Consider the following 18,375-nt stretch of genomic DNA (forward strand, 5'->3'; position numbering starts at 1 on the left):
TATGTTATATAAAGTGTGTGTTTTCCTGATGGCAGGAGGGTAAAAAGTGTGTGTGACGGGTGTGTGTGCTTTGCGGATGCAGCGTGTGGTGTATATGTCCATGATAGAGGTAAGAGAGACTCCGATGATCTTCTAAGCTGTCATCATTATCCTCTGTAGGGTCTTGCGGTCCGAGACGGTGCAGTTCCCAAACAAGGCAGTGATGCAGCTGCTAAAGGTACTCTCAATAGTTCCTCTGTAGAACATGGTCAGGATGGGGGGAGGGAGGTGGGTTTTCCTCAGCCTTCTCAGGAAGTAGAGACGCTGCTGGGCTTTCTTTGTGAAGGAGCTACTTCTGCTCTTCAGAACTGTTTTGGGTGCACTGAATGGAAAATGTTTAGAGGGGCTGCAACCAGCGGCGATTCCATTAACTTGGAGGAGTACACGTCATCAGTGACCTGCTACATCAGCAAGTGCGTTGATGATGTGACCATCTCCAAGTCCATCACTACACGCTCCAACCAGATGCCGTGGATGACTGCAAATGTGTGTGTCTGATGAGCGGTCTGTATGCTTTAGAGAGCACAGTCCTGAGATTCACATGGTTGAAATCTCCGGCGATAATAAACAATCCGTCGGGGTGAGCATTCTGCAGGTCGCTAATAGCGCCGTAGAGTTCACACAGTGCCTCCTTAGCATTAGCACTGGGAGGAATGTACACTCTGACAATGAAAACAAGTTTTGAATTCCCGTGGTAAATAAAAAGGTCTGCATCTAACAGTCACAAACTCCACTAGCGATGAGCAGTAGCATGAAACAAGCACAGAGTTCTTACACCATTCCGTGTTGATATAAACACACATGACACCACCGCACAGAGCTGCATTTCTGTCGGCTCGAAACACGGTTAGCCCGTCTAGCTGGATGGCAGCTTCCGGAACTCTGTCGCTGAGCCACGTCTCCGTGAAAACAAAGACGCAACAGTCTCTAAACTCTTGCCGTGTGGTTCGCTGGAGTCGGATATAATCCTGTTAATTGTCCAGGGAGCAGACGTTTGAAAAAAGAATGAACGGGAGATCTACGGCTAGGGCTAGCATGAAGTGTTTAGCCATTTTTGGATCTGGTATAAAGTGTAAAGTATCAAAACTTTAAACCAAGTGTGAGTAAGGGGTTTAAATAGGAGCTGGGGATGAGCACCAAACGAGTCCCAGGTGTGCACAATTGAAGCCGGGAGCTTCAGGGAAAAGGGAGGTTTGACAGCCGCCGATAGGGGCATGGCAGGTGGATTCCTGACGCTCGGAGGAGGGCCCTTTCATCCGTCCAGGGTCAAAGGGGACCCGGAGCGGAGAGATGCCCTCGGTGGAGACCGGAGGCCGAGCGACGTACTCAGCGGAGACTGGAGATGGAGAGATGCTTCCGGTAAGGAACAGGGACCCAGCAGCGTCCGCAGCGGAGTCCAGAGGCCGAGTGACCCCTATGGTGGAGACCAGAGGCTGAGAGACATCCTCGGTGGTGTTCAGGGGCGGAGTGATGCCCACCATGGAGGGCTGAAGCAGAGAGGTGTACCCCAAGGAGACCTGGAATGGAGTAACGCCCTCAGCGGAGACCGGAGGCTGAGCGACGGCCTCGGCGGAGGTCTGGAGTGCAGCGATGTCCACCACGGGGAACCGGAGCCGAGTGATGTCCTTTGCATAGATCTGGAGAAGAGAGGTGCCCACCCCAGAGAGGAGCAGAGAGGAGCGGATTGCCGCCCCCCACAAAGGCCTGGAACGGAGCACATTCCACCACGGAAAACTGGACACATGCCAACCTTGGTGACAACCGGAGGCGGAGTGGCGCTCTCGACGGGGCTTATTAGACCTCCTGGATGAAGACCAGAGACAGACCGACGCCCGTGATGGAGTCCTGAGGATGAGCCATGCCTGAGTCCAGACGATGCCCTCGATGAAGTTCAGAGGCCGAGCGATGACCTCGGCGGGGTTCATTGGTGCGATGTCACCTTCTGGGGAGCTCAGGGGCGAGATGTCACCATCCAGGGAACTTGGAGGGGAGATGTCGCCGTGAGAGGGACTCTGAGGCAAGACGCGCCTACAGAGGAGCTTGAGCGCGAGATGTCACCTTCGAGGGGGCTCGGGAGCGAGATGACACCTTTGGAGGAGCTCGGGAGTGAGACGTCGCCGTGGGAGGAGCTCGGAAACGAGACATCACATTCAGAGGAATTTGGGTCTGTGGGGTTGCCCTTAGAAGAATCTGGGACCGCGACATCACGATCGGGTGGCTCTGAAAATGGCCTGTGGCTGTCAGAGGGGCCTTGGACAGCGATGGAGCTCCCCACAGGGTCTTCACCCCCTGATTTACCCACGGAGAGATCCAGCAGAGAGAAGGTGCTTTTACCAAGGCTCCCCCTCAAGGGGGAGGTGCTTTACCAAGGCTCCATGGTGTCCTCCCCCTCACAGGACCTTGGGACCACCACGCCATCCTCGAAGGCACCTAGTGGTGTCACGTTGCCTTCAGACGAGCTCAGGGGCGAGACGTCGCCGTCGGAAGAGCTCAGGGTCGAGACGCCATCTTTTGGGGAACCTGGAGGTGAGCCGTTGCCCTGTAAGGAACTTGGTGGCGTGACTCTGCCTTCAGGGATACTTTGATGCCAGACGTCGCCATTGGATGAGCTTGGGGGCAAGTAGTCGCCTGGAGAGGAACTCTGAGGCATAACTTTGCCATCGGGGAGACTGTAAAGCGAGCTGTCGCCATTAGGGAGACTGTGAAGCTAGTCTTCTGAGGAGCCCGGGAGCGGCAGTACAACCGCCTTCTCGCGGTCTGGCGGCGGTTCAACATTCCTCTCGCGCCCATGGAGCTGAGTTAAGTGCTCTTGGGAGTTTAGGAGCGGAAAGGAGCTCTCGGAGACACTCTGGAGCAGAGAGTAGCTCTCGGGAACACTCTGGAGCAGGGAGGAGCTGTCCTGGAGGTCATGGGCGCTTCAAAACTCCTCCAGTCGCGCTTCAAAACTCACTGGCTAGAGAGAGGGATTCAACAGACAGTAGAGAGATGTGGAGCACAACTTTTGCTCTTTCTACTGGGTAAAAAGACGAGTACGACTCCATGTATCCGCCTACGCTCCGTAAAAAAATCCACCCCACTCCGTCGTTTTGCCGGAGAAGTGAGCGGGGAATTCCATGATGCATTCAGAGGAGTGTGGCACTGGTGAGCACGATCCGCTAGAAATGGCGGCGTGCTTCCGATGGGGTTTCCCGAGGCGGAGCTTGACTGTTGCTTCATCGCGGCAGAGAGAATCCTCCCTCCGAGGTTCGGATCACGCCGGGACCATGGCGATAATCTGATCATGTCTTTTTTTTTTTTCCTTTTTTTGTCCCCCTTTTCTTTTGTCCTTATATTCCTTTTAAGGGTCCATTATTCTGTTACGCAGCAAACGAAACGAAGGCGGAAGCCGGAGCACAGTTTGCTGTGGTTTAAAATAAAAGTAAGAGATTCGCACACAAAACACACAAACAGAAGCACACATCAGTCCAGCATAAATCCAAAGAGAGATATCCATGGTACGCCTTGGAGGGGCGAGGTCCACATTTTCCAGAGACAGACGCACGGAACGATAGGGATAAATCCGGTGTGCGCTTTGGAGAGAAAGCACAGCTGTGGAGAAAGCGTGGAGTCTGGAAAGGAAGGAATTGGCATACGTGTAGCAGTAAAAACACAGACAAACATGCACCAAACACCTTTACATACCAACAATAATGGACAACGGGGAAGTGTAAGTAAGGGGTTTAAATAGGAGCTGGGGATGAGCATCAAATGAGTCCCAGGTGTGAACAATTGAAGCCGGGCACTTCACTGACAAGGAGAGTGTGTTGAGAAGATGGAGGGAGTATTTTAAGCAGCTGATGAATAAGCAAAATGAGAGAGTGAGAATGCTGGATGGTGTTGAGTTGGTGAATCAGGAAGTTAATAGGATTAGTGAAGAGGAAGTGAAAGCAGCCTGCCTGTATTTCTGTATCATCATTATATCCCTAAATAATGCACTCTTCTTTTTCTGCTGTCATCTACTTCACACTTCTTGATCTTGATATGGAGTGGGATGCCAACAGTGACTTTGCTTGGGCCCTAAAACATGTTAATGGGTCACAGTGTGGTCTGGGCAAAATCATTATCAGTCCCCAATGGCCCTTTTGGGGTCTCTTACCCAGTGCCTGCAACAGTTTTGCTCTTTTTGAGGCTCCATGAGAGCCTCAAAACGTTTCTGTGAGAGCAAACTGTCAGCTTTCTCATGTCTCCTGAACTCTCAAACATGTGCCTTATGTGATGTGGGAAATCTGAAGTTCTCTCTGAAGTGATGAAGAAAAAGAGGAGAAATAAAGAGGAAAACTGCATTTTACATTCACTTCATATTTTAATGGAATGAACTGCATTTGTGTGGATGTTTCCACTCAGGAGTTTTTACACACAGCTGGAAATCCCTCCACATTACAGTTCAACCAAAATCATTCCAATATACAGCCAATAGAAGCAAATATTTCCAGTTCAATCAACACACTGATCCTCCTCATCTCACTATTTCTTCCATTTCCATTCAAATTTCTACTTTGATCTCAATTTGAAAATAATCAGGACGATTGGAAAAATCATCATCATGAAGGCAAGAACTCCAACTCTAAGAACAGAGAGCAGGAAGAACAGATGGATCTGACCATCACAACCTGGATGGAAGAACAACATTCTATTAAAACATGTCAGGAGCTGAAATCTATAATGGAGTTCACTGAAAAATCTTTACTATTGTATTTATTAACAGTTTAAAGTTTGCACTCCAGAAAATTCTATTACAGAGAGAGAAAAGAAAATGATTTGATCAAAAACGTACGCTCTGGAGTCGTGCTGTCTGAACCCTGGTGTGGATCAGAACCTGTGGTCTTGATTTCTGGTCCAGGTGAAGGACAGAGTTTCATCTCTTTATCTTTACAAATCAATTAGAAAAGCAGCAGATGAACAGAAATGATAGTAAATATGAATAAAGTGAAATCCTCAACATTTACTGCATATGTACACATAATACTGGTTAAAGTGTTGATCTGGAATTAGCAGCTTATCAGAGTCAAACTGTTTACCTTCAAATTGCAGACGTGCTCCAGATGTGAACTTTATTGTAGTTCCCTCCATTTCTCCACAGAAATATTCTCCTCCATCATCTTCTCTCAGGTTCTTAATGTTGAGATCAAACTGATGCTCATTTACAGTAAAATTGAAGCGATTATCATTAAATCCATCAGTAAATGTGTAGTTATTTGTCCCGTAACGTTTTGCAAAAATCTGAGGCACTTTTCCAAAACTCTGTCTGTACCAGACTACTTTACTTTTGTCTCTGATCAGACTGAGATCACACGCTATAGTTACATCTTCTCCACTCTTTACTGTTCTCACGTGAAGCTCCTTGATGTCAGATGTTTTTACTGTAAAAAGTGTGTGATATTTAATGGTTAATGATGTCAGTAAATGAGGTAAATATGTAATATTACTATTTGAAATGAAAGATTTGAAAATGTTCTCACCAGCTGTGCAGAGACAAAGCAGAGAGTAAAGCGCCACAAAGAGTGAGATCATCGTTCCTGTTCAGACACAGTGATAGTGAGGAAATCAACTTGTGTGTTCAGTAGAAAAGCAGCTCTCACTCACACCTGATTGGATGATCTGAAACTGTGGACTGATCTGATTGGTTCATTAGCTGTAGTGAGACGTGAAGCTCACAGTGAATTCTTGTCTCTTCTGAAGCTGTAATGAGTCACATGACTTTTGTAAGGCGGGGAACCACCCACTGGTCCAACGGAGGTTTCCAGAGGCGTGGCGAAGGGTTCTCGCGTTCTAATCTTTCCTTTCACATTAGATAATAAGATTTGGATTAATGTATTGCTTCATTTTTGTTATTGACCTCTTATCTGACTCCATTTAGATAAAACAATAAATATTTGCATAGGTTGTTATTTTACTAGTAGTATAATTTTGATGGATGTTTGTCTAGTTATTCTGATTAAGCTCTGGCATTACACTCGTTCATTCGGTTCACACAGTCGCACATGATCCTAGTATGGGCCCTATAATTAACATACTGGTCAACGGTCATAAGCGAATCAGTATTGGTCGCTGCCAGAGGTTGGACTATATGCTTAAGCGGCCGCTCTCTGCGTGCTCAACTTTAAACATACTTTATTTAGTCCCCTTAGAGGTGACACTTAATTATTACAATAATTATTTCTAACCACAGATAATGAATAGAATAATATTGAAATAATCAGAGGTTGAGGCTGACCCTATTTAGAGTGATTAGAAATGTTACTCTAAACGGAAATACATATTGTTAGCCTCCACGCTTCTAAGTACACTTAAACTAACGCCAAGTGCTAGTCGTATCTCTAAAATCCTCAGTTGATGTATTATTCACTATCTAACTGGGATTTAGGCCGATCCTAGCCTGATTTTCAGTCCTTACGGTAACTGCGGATGCAACGTTATTACTTGCAGTGTCAACATTTACCGAGCAACACAGAATAAAATCAAACATAACAATTTATTAACCAGGTAAGAAAATCACAATTCAAAGCCAATTTATAGTTCAATTAAAATATAACATAAATACAAACCAATAGTATTTACATTTAAACAGGAAATATAAAACCTTTCATACCTGGTACAAAACGACACACAGTAATCGTAAGGGATATCTGTTTACAGATTCCCTGAATTGTTGGTCAGTTCTCCTTAAATACCCAGATAGAGTAAGCATTATGTAAACATTATTTAGCAATGGAAGTTTGCATTGATTGGTTCTTACAGACCTGTGGGAGGCACCTCGCCTGTATACATCTGTAGTGGGGCACGCCCCTTGTATAGAGTTATGTTTTCTTTAACTTTATTAAAACCTTTTTTTATTATTTGTTCTATTGCTGTGGGAATGGGACCTGTGTACCAGTCGCGATAAACCTTTGTAAAGAAATTAAACATGAACATTTTCTGTCGTTATTTACATGTGATATGACCTTTCTTACACATAATCATCTGGTGTGCTGTAGAATGTCCTGTGTTGAGGATGTAACATGAAAAGGAGGGGAAGAGGGGTCAGACACTTGTCTGCAGATCCACCATTTGTATGGAGATGTGGTGATCAAGACCAAGGGTAGCTCTCCGGGGAGCCTACTGTATTCCAGAAAACGTTCTGGTTCTCGAAAGGGGGGGTTGTGGGGTCTTTAGTCCCCTGCCGTGAGTCCTGGAGGAAAACGTGTTGTGTCGTAAAAGAGTTCTTTTGATGTCTTTGTTGCTTCGGGCATCTACAGGGCCCACATCCTGGCCCACACCCCTCTCGGGCATCCATGCTGTGTTCTCGGGGGGGCCGACCTTTTGGTCAGGATCAAGCAAAAGTCTTACACTTTACAGACAGACCCCCAAAACAGGAAGTAGAGAACAGGAAATAAACACTGCTGCACTGACATGGGAAAGATCCAGTTATTAGCAATGCTACAGTTGTAGCCTTCGAGAAGCCGTTTAGTGGAAATAAAAACATTGAGATGTGAAGGATCAATATTCAGAGTGTGTGTGTGTGTGTGTGTGTGTGTGTGTGTGTGTGTGTGTGTGTGTGTGTGTTTAACCCACTGAAAAGTGGAAGTGAATCGAGTGTGTGTGATTTCTCCACACGTGTGCTGATACTCAGGATTAAACAAGACAGTTATTCAGTCATGCTACCACGGGGTCTTCACCACTAAGTGAGCTGGTCAAAGCCATCACAGAGCTCCAGCAAACACAACACCAAGCTCTTTTTCTTCTGGCTTGCACATGGAGCAAGATTAGCTCTTCCATGCACTGCTCCAAGCTCTCATCACTGCTCCGAGCTCAGGAGTCAGACGATGATGTGTTCTGGAGAAGCAGTGTGTTTCCTCTGCAGTCTTTCCAGCCACCACCTTCATCTCACTCAATCAGTTGTGTTTCATTTCTTACCTAGAACACAGAGCCCTCATGTTAAGTGGGATGAAGGTAAGAGACCAACAACTACTTATCGAGTAACTTGCTGTGTGTAGGAAAGTGTGTGAGTTGTCCTGTGTGTTTCTTTATGTGTGTTGTGTGTGTGTGTGTCCATGTGGGCCCACTATGGCTACATGTGGATTTACTGTTAGACCTTTTGAAGGTCCTCTGTGGGGTTTCTGTGGACTCAAAGCACAAATTTAGGCCTTGCCCATAAAATCCGGGTGAAGCCGGTGGAGAGACTTTGAACCGCGACATCGCCTTTGGAGAGACCTTGGAGCGTAACGACGACTACAGCGGAAGCTTGAAGCGTTGCAGCATCCTGGGAGGAACTTTGGAGTGCTTCGGCGCGTTTGGAGGAGATTTGGGCCGTGAAGTCACCTCCGGAGGAGATTGGAGGCGAGACGTCGCCTTCAGAGGAGTTTGGAGGTGAGACGTAGCCTTCAGAGGAGCTTGGAGGCGCGACGTCGCCTTCAGAGGAGCTTGGAGGCGAGACGTCACTTTCAGAAGGACTTTGAGGCGAGACGTCTCCTTCAGAAGGATTTAGAGGTACGACGGCACATCCGAAGGGGTTCGGGCCAGTAAAATGTGGAGCGCAAATGGATTTTGGCTTGTATGATATTTTCATTTGGCAATTTATGTTCACGATGACAATGGCGGACCTCCACTTCGGCCCCTTCAGTTCTGCCGAGCGCACCGCTCCACTCCAGTGTTCAGCCAAGCGCGGCGCTCTGCTCCAGTGTTCCCCCAAGCGCAGTCAGAGAGCGTACGAACCGTAATGCGGGTTTAGCCTGTAAAGCCATTATAATCCGATTGGGAAGTACAATCCATGGAACAGAAACGACAGGTATGATACAGGGATAATCCACAGAACGGGTATAATCCACAAAACAGGTACGATCCACGGAATAGGTACAATCCATAGGACAGGAAGTAGGAGTGGGAACCAGCAAGGAATGCTGGCAGTCGGGAACCAGGCCACTCACCGTAGTTATCAAGTAGGTGGATCCCTGACACATGCACACCATCAATAGGTAGTAATGATTTCATGAACCTTTTTAATAATAAAGTTGAAAACATCAGGCAAGAAATCCAGAAGATTCAAATAAATCCAAACTATTTTATAAATAACCCTGTAAACAGCAGTGTAATTATATTGCAATTATATTATATATTATATTATACAACATTATGTATAGTGTTATTTACAGAGGTGGGAGACTTGAGTCATATGACTTGACTCGAGTCAGACTCGAGTCACAATTTTCTGGACTTGAGACTTACTTGATTAGATCTGTGAAAAGACTTGACTTGACTTTAGACTTGCTCCTTGTGACTTTAGACTTGACTCGGTGCCTATTTACTTGAAATGACTTGTGAAAATATATTTTTTAATTATTGTGATTTTGTTTATATATTTAAGAATGAACTATATGTTTTCCAATAAGTCGGCAAACTCAAGCTACTCTTCCGCATGCGTAAACTGCTAGACACTATCTGGAAGCCACTTGCCGCCGCCTGCCAAAACAGCAGATCCCGCCGCGGACAAGACAACATGGACACCGCAACAACAACAACAGCCCCAGCTCTGAGGATAATAAAGTTTGGGTTTAGAGATTACACGTACACAGCCAAGAAAAGAACGGCTGTGTGTAATATCTGCAGTGCCAAGATAAGTGATTCATCGGCCACAACTTCAAATTTCATTCGTCACTTCAAGTTGCACAGCGAGAAGTAAGTGATGGTTGGTCACTTGGGCAACGCAAATGTTTTGCTAGTTTTCAAGCACGAGGTTTTCTGTGGTATCTATCTACTATCTATTAATCATTACTAATCATTAATAATCAAACAACAAAATAAAAAGAGAAAAGCATTCACTGCTCTTTAATAGCTTTAATAAGGATTAATTATATTTAATTTATACAAATACATTTTAATTGCCTGCTTGAAATAATAAAGAATAATATATAAAAAAATACTTTTCTACTTTAGGAGAAGTGTTTTGATTTAATTGTAAGATATTATTTTAGGTCACAGTGCTAAATCTGTGTCTGTATTGCATGTTCAAATAAAAAAAAATTTAATTAACAGATTAATAGATGTTTTCTACAGAAATATATAATGGGTTTTGAAAATTTTATAGAAATTCTAAATTAACGCATTACAATTTAACTAAACCTATTCAATTTTAGTCGACTAAATCTCCTGTACATATATCTGGGTGCGGAGGAGGGGGCCCATCTAAGATGATCTCGTCCCGGGCCCAGGCAAGACTGTCAGCTGGTCTGGTAACGTTAGTCCAATCACAAAATTTGTTTACGTTTTGGGTCGATTGGTAAAAAAAAAAAAAGAAAACACATCGCCATTGCCGAGGGTGCCAATATTGGCATATCGACACACATGATTGATCACGTGTTGATAGGCTAATATCGGCACCCTTCGCAATGATCGACTTTGCTTGATTAGATTTGTTTTCTTAAAATTTTCATATAATATTTTGTGTTATGGGATCAAATTACCTGGATATTTAGAGTTAGATTAAGATTTTTAAGATTATGTTTATAATTACTCCAGCCTAATATTTATTACATAAAGTAATAGGTGCTTTTCTTTTCTTTTAGATATGAAGAGCACCTTAAGGCCAAATTTGAGATAGACTCAACGCAGCCTTGCATCTTGCAGTTCTTTGACCAGCGCACTGTTCCACTCTACAGCAGTAGTCATCCTCAGCAAAAAGCAATAACGCACTCAATACTATCAGACCTGATCATAAACTGCAATCTTCCATTGTCAGTAATTGACAATAAAAACTTTCATCACTTTTTGTCGATTGTGGACAGTAAATACACTCCTGTTTGTAGACGCACAATGACCTTTAAACTTAAAGATTAGGTGAGCCAAAGGAAGCTTAAATTACCTTGCCAGAATAGACAATGTGTCAGTGACCGTTGACATTTGATCTGACTGTAAAATGAGGGGCTTTTTAGGGGTCACAGCACACTGGCTCGACATTGAAAATGACAATCTGAAGCTACAGTCAAACTTGTTAGCATGTGACCGGTTCAAAGGATCACACAATGGTGAAAACATATGTGAAAACTTTCAACAAATATGTGATGAGTATCACATCAAGAAGAAGATTTCACATGTGATATGCGATAATGCGGCCAACATGAAGAAAGCCTTCACTGTCTGCTTTCCAGGACCAGAGGAGGAGGTGGAGGATAGTCTTGATGACGCAGAGATGTGGAATGATGTGTCTGTAGAGGAGCAAGAGATGATGAATAGAACTTTGAAATCACAAACCAGACTCCAGTATTTTGCTCATACCTTGCAGTTGGTCATAGGGGATGGTCTTAAAGACACAAAAGTTGCAAGTGCCAGTTTGTCAAAGTCCTCAAAATCGAGCTCATTGCTCCACACCAGTTCTTCTTTCAAAGAGAACTTTGAGTCGGAGTTTGGTCAACATGGAATCCCAGCTTCAGTGACTACTCGCTGTAATTCCACCCTGGGACAGTTAAAAGCAATCCTTGCATGTGAAAACCAAAGACTGGGCGTAGTTCTTTCAAATGTTGGCCATAAAGAACTGATCTTCACATCACGAGAGTAGAGCCAGTTACAAGAACTTGTCCGCATTTTGCAATGAATGTTTTGTGTTTTTCAGACCTGATTATCGAAGAGGCACACAAGACCATGCCATCTCCAGCTTCCACCAGTAACCTTCAAGTCCAAGTTGGAGAGCCAGAGGCAGGGCATCAATCTGGGCTTTTCACAGGTTACCGCAAAAAACAGAAAATGAATTCGTGCTCTAGTCCGCTTATCCAGCTTAACCACTACCTTGACATTTGTGATGGACAGAATGCTCTTTAGTTTTGGTCTATAAATAGGAATGCATTGCCCTCTTTATTTAAGGTGACTACCAGGCTTTTGGCAATTCCAGCATCTAGTGCACCAGTTGAACGTGTATTCAGCCATGGGGAGTGATAATGCGACCCCATCGCTCACAAATGACCGATAAAGTTTTGTCCAGTTTGATTTTTTGCAAATGCAATTCACTGTAATTTGAAAAGGAACAGAGAAAAGACTGTCCTGCTGTCAGTGGTCTCTGATGGACCTCATCTTCACCATGGCCATGTCGAAGAGAAGCCCAGTGTAGCAGTGCAGCTCACTGATGCTGACGTCTGTCCATTTATATTTATGGTCCTTTGCAGGAGCCCTGGCAGCCTGAGCAGTGGTGTTTCTACACACAGCTGACACAGCAGTTTCAGAACAAAAACATGTTGAAGAGACTCATGGGAGTGTGTGCATCACATGGTCTTAGCTGTGGTCCAGGTTCCTGTGTGTGCAGGAATCTCAGAGCCTGTGGAACCATGTCAACATCAGTCTCTGTTCTCCATGACAGAGTGAGCTGCTGATTGGCTCTGACTCTCTTTGTAACAGGTTCTTTTGCACTGATATTCTGAAATAAGAAAACTACGCTTCCTGTTTACACAATAAACTACATTATTAACATTATTGTGTTTACTGATACTAGTATTCATTTCTAGAATAAAAACACAATTAGCACATAGCACACATTTTACCATCCAGTAAATAAATCTAATGAAAGTCAAATCTGTAAAATAGTGAATGCACACTTTCTCTATAAGATTCTGAATGGAGCTGAAGACTGAGCGAGAGCTGCGTCTCCTTCCTGTGTGAGATGCAGGTGAAGGTGAAGGTGGTGTGTGATGTTGGTGATGAAGCCACAGTCCTACACGATAACTGAATCATTTGTTAGTAATCAGTAGAAGATACGTAGCTGATAATAAATGATAATAAATAGAAGCTCGTACATGTCTGTCGATGAATCACTTATCATTTACAGATTACTTTATATATTTACAGCTCCTAAACACCAAAGAACAGGTATAACACAATCAAAACAATTACACCAGAGCAGATATTCACAAACAGAAGCTTAACAATTTCATCATTTGGGAAAATATTAAAATGTAAAAATGATAGTATAATATTAGATTTATGTTTAAATATAAGTTTATATACACGCTTTGTACAACATTCAAAACTAAAAGTGGCCCGTAAGGAGATATTCCATATTTCAACCAATTTTACTCCGAGGAGCTGATTTTAGTGTGAGAACAGCCTGTATGGAAAATCTAAATGTAGCGTAGCTGTCACAGAGAGACCAGGCGTCAGGAACCGAGAGTAAAACAAGGTGTCATTTATTGATCTTGAAAAGACAAAACACAAGAGAGTAAGAAACGACAATGCAGGAAACAATAAACTGAACTGAGTGGTGCTTCACCCGAAGCGTAGCGAGGAGCAGGAGCAACTCAGGCGGTCGTAAGAACAGTAGGTGGTCCAATTCTATGATGAAGCTTGTTGTTTCCTGGCATTTTTCAGGGTGTGTGCATGATTACCAGCACACCTCAGATCATTTCCATATGAACAGCGAGCTCAGAGATACCCAAGAAACTGAACCTCAACTTTCATACGGATTACATACTCCGAGAATATTTATTTTCAATTTCTAGTTTTCTATTCATACATGTATTACGTCTGTGACACAAATATTCATTAAAATTCAGGTTGTTTTATTGATGTTTCTGTGAAGAGAGATGACAGAGACGTCAGAGAGCGCCCCCTGTCTGTTTTCTTTATTTTACAAAAGCACTGTGTTTTGTTGTTATTATGAATGTGTAGAAATAAAAGTACACCCTTTACAGATTACATTAGAATGTATAAAACTGTAGAAAGATCATCACTCATAATCACACACTCCAGTGCTCATGTTAGTTCTCACTCTCCAGTGTTCTGTAGTGTTTAAAGACTATAATCACACTCTTGATGTCACCCAAATGAGGATGAGGTTCTGCTTTTGAGTCTGGTTCCTCTCAAGCTTTCTTCCTCATAACATCTGAGGGATTTTTTCCTTCACCACAGTCTCCATGGTGCTCATCAGGGATAAACACACACCATAAACACACACCATAAACACACATCATTCACCTTCACTGTTACATTCTGTAAAGCTGCTTTAAGACAATGTGTGTTGTGAAAAGCGCAATAGAAATAAACTTGACTTGACTCTCAGTGTCGGTCTCAAGCCCAGATAAATGTGGAGGTTTGTGTTAGGAAGGACATCCAGCGTAAAACATGTGCCAAATCGAATATGCAGATCACAAATCAGAATTTCATAGCGGATCGGTCGAGGCCGGGTTACCAACAACCACCACGGGTATCATTAACCAACAGGGTACCGGTGGAAATTGGGCTACTGTTGGTTGAAGGAGGAGAAGGAGAGGAGGAAGACGTCTACAGAGACGGCAGGGAAAGGAAAAGTGAGAAGAGAGTGGAGGTTCAGGTTAGTACTTTGAATGTTGGTACTATGACTGGTAAAGGGAGAGAGAGCTGATATGATGGAGAGGAGAAAGGTAGAGATGTTGTGTGTTCAGGAGACCAAGTGGAAAGAGAGTAAGAGCAGCAACATTGGAGGTGTTTAAACTGTTTTATCATGGTGTGGATGGAAAGAGAAATGGTGTAGGGGGGATTCTGAAGGAAGAGTACAGTAAAAGTGTAGCAGAGGTGAAGAGAGTTTCTGATAGAGTGATGATCGTGAAGCTGGAAGTTGAAGGTGTGATGATAAATGTCATCAGTGTTTATGCTCCACAAGTGGATTGTGAGATGGAGAAGAAAATATTCTGGAGTGAATTAGATGAAGTGGTAGAAGGTGAACCTAGGAATGAAAGATTGGTGATTGGGGCGGATTTAAATTGGCATGTAGGCATGAAGGGAACAGAGGTGATGAGGAGGTGATGGTAGGTATGGCTTTAAAGAGAGGAATGTGGAAGGGCAGATTCTAGTAAATCTTGCTAAAAGGATGGAAATGGCAGTGGTGAACACGTATTTTAAGAAGAGGATGTGCTGCAAGTTAGAGCAATAAAGGATGGAGATGGAAATGTGTTGACTGGTGAGGAGAGTGTGTTGAGAAGATGGAGGGAGTATCTTAAGCAGCTGATGAACGAGGAAAATGAGAGAGAGAGTGAGAGAGTGAGAATGCTGGATGGTGTTGAGTTGGTGAAGCAGGAAGTGGATAGGATTAGTAAAGAGGAAGTGAGAGCAGCCTGCATGTATTTCTGTATCATCATTATATCTCTAAATAATGCAGTCTTCTGTCCTGCTATCATCTACTTCACACTTCTTGATCCCCAGTAATGTGTTGCTCCTGTAGACCCCCAGTTCCTAACAGCCAACAGCAATCTGATGATGAGCTTCTGCTTTCTTTTCAAACAAGTCTATAAACAGTCATGAGAGTGGACTCACAGGTTCAGGTCGAGTGTGACATGTTCATAACACATTAGTAGAAGTGTTCGTGTCTGCAGCAGCTCTTTCACATCGTGCAGTTCCATTTCAATAATATGTGGTTTGTGAAACTGAGTGTTTTATCCAGCAGCTCACACACACTTACTCTCAAATACACAAGAAATGGAGTTTATTCATAAAAATATTACTACAAATATTGTGTAGAATGTAGATAATCTTCATTTAAACTGTGCTACAGACTGTATTTCACCTGTTTTTAAACTTTAATCTCTAATGATATGGAGTGGGATGCCAACAGTGACCTCACTTGGGCCCTAAAACATGTTAAAGGGTCACAGTGTGGTCTGGGAAAAATCATAATCAGTCCCCAATGGCCCTTTTGGGGTCTCTTACCCAGGGCCTGCAACAGTTTTGCTCTTTTTGAGGCTCCATGAGGGTTTTCTATGAGAGCAAACTGTCAGCTTTCTCATGTCTCCTGAACTCTCAAACATGTGCCTTATGTGATGTGGGAAATCTGAAGTTCTCTCTGAAGTGATGAAGAAAAAGAGGAGAAATAAAGAGGAAAACTGCATTTTACATTCACTTCATATTTTAATGGAATGAACTGCATTTGTGTGGATGTTTCCACTCAGGAGTTTTTACACACAGCTGGAAATCCCTCCACATTACAGTTCAACCAAAATCATTCCAATATACAGCCAATAGAAGCAAATATTTCCAGTTCAATCAACACACTGATCCTCCTCATCTCACTATTTCTTCCATTTCCATTCAAATTTCTACTTTGATCTCAATTTGAAAATAATCAGGAGGAATGGAATTATGAAAAATACAAGAACTCCAACTCTATAAAGAGAGAGCAGGAGGAACACACGCATCTGCCAACAGCTCCAACCTGCAGAGAAGAAGAAGAACATTCTATTAAAACATGTCAGGAGCTGAATTCTATAATGGAGTTCACTGAAAAAAACTTTAATATTATTTTTATTAACAAGAAAAAATTTGAACAAAGAAAATTATTTAGTGAAAAGTTACCTTCATCTATGTTGTATGAATCCTGGGGTGGATCAGAACTGAAGTTCTTGTTTCCTGGTCCAGGTGAAGGACAGAGTTTCATCTCTTTATCTTTATAAATCAATTAGAAAAGCAGCAGATGAACAGAAATGATAGTAAATATGAATAAAGTGAAATCCTCAACATTTACTGCATATGTACACATAATACTGGTTAAAGTGTTGATCTGGAATTAGCAGCTTATCAGAGTCAAACTGTTTACCTTCAAATTGCAGACGTGTTCCAGATGTGAACTTTATTGTAGTTCCCTCCATTTCTCCACAGAAATATTCTCCTCCATCATCTTCTCTCAGGTTCTTAATGTTGAGATCAAACTGATGCTCATTTACAGTAAAACTGAAGCGATTATCATTAAATCCATCAGTAAATGTGTAGTTATTTGTCCCGTAACGTTTTGCAAAAAACTGAGGCACTTTTCCAAAACTCTGTCTGTACCAGACTACTTTACTTTTGTCTCTGATCAGACTGAGATCACACGCTATAGTTACATCTTCTCCACTCTTTACTGTTCTCACGTGAAGCTCCTTGATGTCAGATGTTTTTACTGTAAAAAGTGTGTGATATTTAATGGTTAATGATGTCAGTAAATGAGGTAAATATGTAATATTACTATTTGAAATGAAAGATTTGAAAATGTTCTCACCAGCTGTGCAGAGACAAAGCAGAGAGTAAAGCGCCACAAAGAGTGAGATCATCGTTCCTGTTCAGACACAGTGATAGTGAGGAAATCAACTTGTGTGTTCAGTAGAAAAGCAGCTCTGTGGACTGATCTGATTGGTTCATTAGCTGTAGTGAGACGTGAAGCTCACAGTGAATTCTTGTCTCTTCTGAAGCTGTAATGAGTCACATGAGAACAGGAAATAAACACTGCTGCACTGACATGGGAAAGATCCAGTTATTAGCGATGCTACAATTGTAGCCTTCGAGAAATCGTTTAGTGGAAATAAATACATTGAGATGTGAAGGATCGATATTCAGAGTGTATTTTAAACATCTACAGGAAATTCTAGTTTCTTCCATGCTGAAAGTAAACATGTGATTATGAGCCTCCCCCGGGGACACAAGGGTTCAGTCCGAGTGTGAAAGATCTTTAACACATCAGTAGAAGTGTCAGTGGCTGCAGCAGCTCTCTCACATCATGCAGTTGTTCAGTTTAAGAACATTAGCATTGTGATATCTGAGTTTCTGAGACTGAGGGTTTCAGCCAGCAGCTCACACACACTTATTCTGGGTCTCTTCAACAGTCCACACGTCTTCATGGTAGAATCTCAGGATCTGCATCTCAGATCCTAGAATAAAGTTCACCTCGTTCATCTCCACTGACATTCAAGATGTTAATGTACTTTAAAGTTTTGATTTTCACACATTGCCTTCATCTTTATGGTCCAATTCCACTCTCACACTTTGTGACTTTACCAGGAGAGGTCTCAAGATCAATATACTAAAGCCCTCACAAAGCACCAAGCAGTAAATAACACAAATCTGACTTCATCCTTTACTCCATTAAACTTGTGTTGGCTCGTGTCTTTTACTCTCTCTAGTGAGATTAACATCAGTTTAACCCCTGACCTGTGTTCCTCACATCTCTACACAATGCCTGAAATCACCTAACCTGAGACTGTGAGAGTTCCTCAGCTGGTCCTCTGCAGGAAACAAGTTTACCATTAGAACAGATATAAATCCAAAATCTAAAGTCCGTCCACTTGACAAAAAAAAAAAAAAAAGCTTCACCTACATGTCCAAAATATAAACTCTTGCTAAAATTCTAAAATAATTCCATCTTAAAATAAATCTGAATCCAGAATAAAACTCCGCCCACTTGTACATAATTCTCACCAGAAATCTTCACACAGGTGTTGGTCATTTCAAGTTAAATCTCTAAACACTTTCTGAGCTGAAGCAGATTGGTGAAGATGAAGCCTCCTCCTCAACATCCTCCTCCTTCACATTCTCTTCCTCCTTCTCCTCTCCCTCTTTCTC

General features: G+C 42.9%; 1 protein-coding gene and 1 gene segment (V, D, J or C); both read right to left on the reverse strand.

The window, feature by feature from the left end:
• Positions 1–4,304: 4,304 nt before the first annotated feature.
• Positions 4,305–5,678, reverse strand: LOC124377162. Its single transcript, XM_046836527.1, has 4 exons — positions 5,538–5,678; positions 5,097–5,438; positions 4,853–4,945; positions 4,305–4,688 (listed from the first exon to the last, which is right to left on the reverse strand). The coding sequence occupies exons 1-4, from the start codon at positions 5,587–5,589 to the stop codon at positions 4,570–4,572; spliced, it is 606 nt and encodes a 201-aa protein (XP_046692483.1). The 5' UTR covers positions 5,590–5,678; the 3' UTR covers positions 4,305–4,569.
• A 9,932-nt stretch (positions 5,679–15,610) lies between these two features.
• On the reverse strand, positions 15,611–17,201 carry LOC124377163. The segment is given in 4 exon segments: positions 15,611–16,216; positions 16,357–16,446; positions 16,598–16,939; positions 17,039–17,201. Coding segments are annotated over 4 exon segments (600 nt in total).
• Positions 17,202–18,375: the final 1,174 nt, after the last annotated feature.

The sequence above is a fragment of the Silurus meridionalis genome, chromosome 23 (genome assembly GCF_014805685.1).
Source record: "Silurus meridionalis isolate SWU-2019-XX chromosome 23, ASM1480568v1, whole genome shotgun sequence".
NCBI lineage: Eukaryota > Metazoa > Chordata > Actinopteri > Siluriformes > Siluridae > Silurus > Silurus meridionalis.

What these genes read in the sequence shown, in the direction of transcription:
- LOC124377162 (XM_046836527.1), bottom strand. Translation starts at nt 5,589, where the DNA reads ATGATCTCACTCTTTGTGGCGCTTTACTCTCTGCTTTGTCTCTGCACA. An exon ending in AGCACGTCTGCAATTTGAAG is followed by an intron (nt 4,946 to 5,096) that starts GTAAACAGTTTG and finishes TGATTTGTAAAG; the next exon opens with ATAAAGAGATGAAACTCTGT. An exon ending in AGACAGCACGACTCCAGAGC is followed by an intron (nt 4,689 to 4,852) that starts GTACGTTTTTGA and finishes TCTTCCATCCAG; the next exon opens with GTTGTGATGGTCAGATCCAT.